The sequence below is a fragment of the Entelurus aequoreus genome, linkage group LG05 (assembly GCF_033978785.1).
Source record: "Entelurus aequoreus isolate RoL-2023_Sb linkage group LG05, RoL_Eaeq_v1.1, whole genome shotgun sequence".
Classification (NCBI taxonomy): Eukaryota; Metazoa; Chordata; class Actinopteri; order Syngnathiformes; family Syngnathidae; genus Entelurus; species Entelurus aequoreus.
This window is the reverse complement of record NC_084735.1, coordinates 85,457,118-85,462,117: the sequence shown is the minus strand read 5'-3', so window position 1 is coordinate 85,462,117 and position 5,000 is coordinate 85,457,118. Positions and strand designations below refer to the sequence as shown.

The window sequence follows — 5,000 nt, the reverse complement described above, 5'->3', positions numbered from 1 at the left end:
AGCCGTCGCTGGAATTATTGATGCGTTGGCTCGCTAACGAGGTCTCAAGCTGTCTCATTAAAAGCAGGACAGAGAATAAACAAATCATTTTACTTTATTATCTGGTCACTTTGTGATGCTGTACCTGATGAAGTGTGCTCCTTTACATTGTGGGGGGTGGAGCCTGGCATACATAAGCCCCGCCCTCTTAGCCCCGCCACATGTTTAAGTCTTAGTAGGTCTGTGGAGAACCTCCGTCGTTTCTTTCGGTGGAGTGAGTGATGTCCAGGTCCTGCGCCACTTCCCGCCAGTGGCGTGTTGAGCAGCGCGGGTCACGCCGCGGCGCTTCATTCCGGTCCTGGGATCCCTGGTCAACTTCCTGCTGGTCAACATCAACTAGAGCGACATGCTCGTCCGTGTCGTGCGCAGAGGGTGTCGCTTGTACGCTTTTTGGTGAGTCTTTTCAGCGCAACACACAAATGTGATGGTCGTCATGGCAACCGGCTGCTCCCACCCACAGGCATGGTGTCTCTCCTGTCTCTTTCTCTGTTTGGCGGCGTGACGTAGCGCCTGCGTGGGCTCCTCTCGGCGGTGCGGACGGTGCCGCCACTGCCAGGCTGGAGCAGGTTAGTGCCACCAAACATCCTCGCTCAGGACTGGACCTGAACCTACGTGAACGTTCCGTGCGGATCTCGGGTGGAGGTTTGCGCCCTGGTTCTGTTTCGTGTCACTCGGCGTGTTTGCGCGCAGCTGCGAGACACCGCGTGCTCGGGCCGTGTCGCCGAGCTTGATGTTCCTGGCAGCCGTGCGGGAATTGAACACACGGGTGACTTGATCCTTGATGCCTCACGGCTATTAGTGACGTCGCTAAGGGACGCGTTTATGTGTGGGCGCGTGTTTATGCCGGCGGTTGCCATGGTGACACTTTACAGCGCGGTGGCCCTGAACCCGCTCGTTTACGTCACTCAACCGTCAGGTAACGCGCCGCACGCCCTCAAGTTCCCCCAGTTGCTTCTGGCACGTGATTGGCTGCAGCACAGAGGCCCCGCCTCCCGCTGCCTACGCGATCCCGCAATGATGCAGAATGACTGACAGCATCCGTAACCATGGCGATGAGCCGTAACAGCAGTTTAATGAAGCTGACCTTCTTAATGCTACACGACATGTCAGCGTGCGCCACTAGGGGGCGCCTGCTGCGGACCACCATAATAATTTATTAAGAAAATAGTCAGAAATCTTAAAAGTCCGTAAGAACTCGACTTTCACATTCTCGGCGAGGGAGCGGGGGTCACATGATGTCACCACCTGGTCCATGTTGGCGTTCTGTCCAGACGCTGACGACTGCAAAACTAACAAAACAAAAACATGGCGGCGAGGCTCTGCACAGGAAGTCCGCCTTTAAGTGCGTAGACAAAAGAAAAAGCGTTTTTTTGTTGTTGTCCTAAGCGGGTCGAGGAGGTTCTGTTGCTTTCCAAGTCTGAGGAGAGAAGGTCAGGAGGGTGAACGACACGCTTGAACGACTTCCTTTCAGCAGGCGGAGGACAATACGTACCGGCATGCGATTGGACAGCGGCGGCGACTTGGCATAGTCGGGCGGGTTGGCATGCGGGTTGTAGCCCAGGCGGGCCAACATGGGGGCGATCTCGGCCATGTGGTCTACCACCTCATCTGGGATGTGACCCACCCACTTGACCAGGGCGTCCGTGTTGACCGGCTTCACCACCTGGTCCGTGGAGCGCTCCACCCTGCAGAGAAAGGTCGGTCAGTTGGCACACTTCCACGTTTGAGTGCGTCAAAATGCAGTGCACTGTCGGCATGTGGAAGTCAAAATAGTGAGTGTCATCTTGGTTAAGCAGCAGAAAGGGAAGTTGTAATATATCGGGGGGGCTTCTGAGAGGGATGAACGATGAGAACGTCCCAACAGTACAGTAGCTTGAAGGTTAGTAAACAGTACAAAAGTCTTAGAGTGGGTAGAGATCTAAAGCAGACCACATGCGGCCGGTTAAACTTTTCAATCTGGCCCGCCGGACATACCCAAAAAATGTTTTTATATCTTTAAAGGCCTACTGAAAGCCACTACTAGCGACCACGCAGTCTGATAGTTTATATATCAATGATGAAATCTTAACATTGCAACACATGCCAATACGGCCGGGTTAACTTATAAAGTGACATTTAAAACTTCCCGGGAAATATCCGGCTGAAACGTCGCGGTATGATGACGTATGCGCGTGACGAAGTCAGAGTAACGGAAGTTATGGTACCCCGTAGAATCCTATACAAAAAGCTCTGTTTTCATTTCATAATTCCACAGTATTCTGGACATCTTTTGCAATTTTTTTAATGAACAACGAAGGCTGCAAAGAAGAAAGTTGTAGGTGGGATCAGTGTATTAGCAGCGGACTACAGCAACACAACCAGGAGGACTTTGTTGGAGCGCTAGCCGCGCTAGCCGCCGACCTCACCTTGACTTCCTACGTCTCCGGGCCGCCAAACGCATCGGGTGAAGTCCTTCATCCTTCTGCCGATCGCTGGAACGCGGGTGAGCACGGGTGTTGATGAGCAAATGAGGGCTGGCTGGCGTAGGTGGAGAGCTAATGTTTTTAGCATAGCTCTGTGCAGTCCGGTTGTTAAGTTAGCTTCAATGGCGTCGTTAGCACAGCATTGTTAACCTTTGCCAGCCTGGAAAGCATTAACCGTGTAGTTACATGTCCACGGTTTAATAGTATTGTTGATTTTCTATCTATACTTCCAGTCAGGGGTTTATTTCTTTTGTTTCTATATGCAGTTAAAGCACGATGCTATCACGTTAGCTCGTAGCTAAAGCATTTCGCCGATGTATTGTAGTGGAGATAAAAGTCACTGTGAATGTCCATTTCGCGTTCTGGACTCTCATTTTCAAGAGGATATAGTATCCCAGGTGGTTTAAAATACAAATCCGTGATCCACAATAGAAAAAGGAGAACGTGTGGAATCCAATGAGCCAGCTTGTACCTAAGTTACGGTCAGAGCGAAAAAAGATACGTCCTGCACTGCACTCTAGTCCTTCACTCTCACGTTCCTCATCCACAAATCTTTCATCCTCGCTCAAATTAATGGGGTAATCGTCGCTTTCTCGGTCCGAATCGCTCTCGCTGCTGGTGTAAACAATGGGGAAATGTGAGGAGCCTTTCAACCTGTGACGTCACGCTACTTCCGGTACAGGCAAGGCTTTTTTTATCAGCGAGCAAAAATTGCGAACTTTATCGTCGATGTTCTCTACTAAATCCTTTCAGCAAAAATATGGCAATATGGCGAAATGATCAAGTATGACACATAGAATGGATCTGCTATCCCCGTTTAAATAAAAAAAAATCATTTCAGTAGGCCTTTAAGATGTTTTCAAATGACCGTAAGTGTTGAACTATACAAAGTATTTCAATGGTTGGAATCTGCAATTTTGCATGATATACTAGTTACTATGGTAATCTAACGAGTTACCATGGTAATCTAAGTCACAGCAGCTCAGACGAGGCACCAAGCAGTGTGGGCGGGGAGCGTTTCCACAGAGGCCAGCCTGAAATGTGGGTGTCAGGGACAGACGCGGAAGGAGATTTTTACAACAAAGTTCTAAAGCTTAGTGACGTATCAGATTGTATGTGGGAAAATGAACCGGACCGTGACCTCTAAACCGAGGTACGTACCGAACCGACATTTTTGTGTACCGTTACACCCCTAAGTACAACATAGTGCTGTTCTAAATCTGAACATATTTGAATATCGCAATATTAACTTGTTACTTTTTCTTCTCTTCTTACTAACGGTGACCTGAGTTAGCCCCTCCCAGTCCTCTACACCAGTGTCTTTCAACCTTTTTTGAGCCAAGGCACATTTTTTGCGTTGAAAAAATGCGGAGGCACACCACCAGCAGAAATCATAAAAAAACAACAACTCAGTTGACAGTAAAAAGTCGTCGTCGCAATTGTTGGATATGAATTTAAAGCATAACCAAGCATGCATCACTATAGCTCTTGTCTCAAATCAGGTGTACTGTCACCACCTGTCACATCACGCCATGACTTATTTGGACTTTTTTATGTTTTCCTGTGTGTAGTGTTTTAGTTCTTGTCTTGCGCTCCTATTTTGGTGGCTTTTTCTCTTTTTTTGGTATTTTCCTGTAGCAGTTTCATGTCTTCCTTTGAGCGATATTACCCGCATCTACTTTGTTTTAGCAATCAAGAAGATTTAGTTGTTTTTATCCTTCTTTGTGTGGACATTGTTATGTCATGTTCGGATGTACATTCGGATGCTGTCTTTGCTCCACAGTAAGTCTTTGCTGTTGTCCAGCATTCTGTTTACTTTGTAGCCAGTTTCGTTCTGCGAAGCCTTCCCTAAGTTTCACTGCCTTTTCTTAGGGGCACTCACCTTTTGTTTATTTTTGGTTTAAGCATTAGACACCTTTTTACCTGCACGCTGCCTCCCGCTGTTTACGACATCTACAAAGCAATTAGCTACCTGCTGCCACCTACTGATATGGAAGAGTATTACATGGTTATGCTGCCGAGCTCTTCACAGCACCAACCACTCAACAACAACACGTCATTTGCAGACTATAATTACTGCTTTGCAAAAAATATTTTTAACCCAAATAGGTGAAATGAGATAATCTCCCACGGCACACCAGACTGTATCTCACGGCACACTAGTGTGCCGCGGCACAGTGGTTGAAAAACACTGCTCTACAGAGCAAAGACAGCGACTATTTTTTGACCGTTTGAGTGCACAAGCGTGGTATTGACAGTGCACTGCAAGTGTGAGCACACTTACAGTAGGTGAGGTTGCAGTTTTGCTTAATTCCTGTGAGAACTGAAGCATTAAGGAGTGGACTTTATCATCTTTCTCTCTGGAATTCTGCACTCACGGGCAAAGACTAACCAAGCACTCACTAAGTAAGTCTTAATGGTTCCTGGACAGCGTCCCACACTCACTTGGACAGAGACACGCCTCCAGCCTTGCCGATCAGTTCCTCGTGGTGCAGGACG

General features: G+C 48.1%; 2 protein-coding genes across 5 annotated transcripts in view; one reads left to right on the top strand and one right to left on the bottom strand.

Moving 5' to 3' along the window:
• The window catches only part of htatsf1 (HIV-1 Tat specific factor 1), a 17,247-nt gene extending 17,150 nt beyond the window's left edge, over nucleotides 1-97 (top strand). For both annotated transcript variants that reach the window (XM_062049187.1, XM_062049186.1), the window contains exon 10: nucleotides 1-97. This exon is cut by the window's left edge and continues 398 nt beyond it. The gene's annotated coding sequence lies outside the window, so the exon portion shown is untranslated.
• Nucleotides 98-1,084: 987 nt separating this feature from the next.
• Nucleotides 1,085-5,000, bottom strand: part of LOC133651187 (protein-tyrosine sulfotransferase 1-like) — a 24,248-nt gene continuing 20,332 nt past the window's right edge. For all 3 annotated transcript variants that reach the window (XM_062049190.1, XM_062049188.1, XM_062049189.1), the window contains 3 exons: nucleotides 4,947-5,000; nucleotides 1,532-1,724; nucleotides 1,085-1,456 (listed from right to left, as the gene is read on the bottom strand). The exon at nucleotides 4,947-5,000 is cut by the window's right edge and continues 200 nt beyond it. In XM_062049190.1, coding sequence (XP_061905174.1) covers nucleotides 1,421-1,456; nucleotides 1,532-1,724; nucleotides 4,947-5,000 — 283 coding nt within the window. In that variant the 3' untranslated portion in view covers nucleotides 1,085-1,420. The remainder of the gene's footprint in view (nucleotides 1,457-1,531; nucleotides 1,725-4,946) is intronic.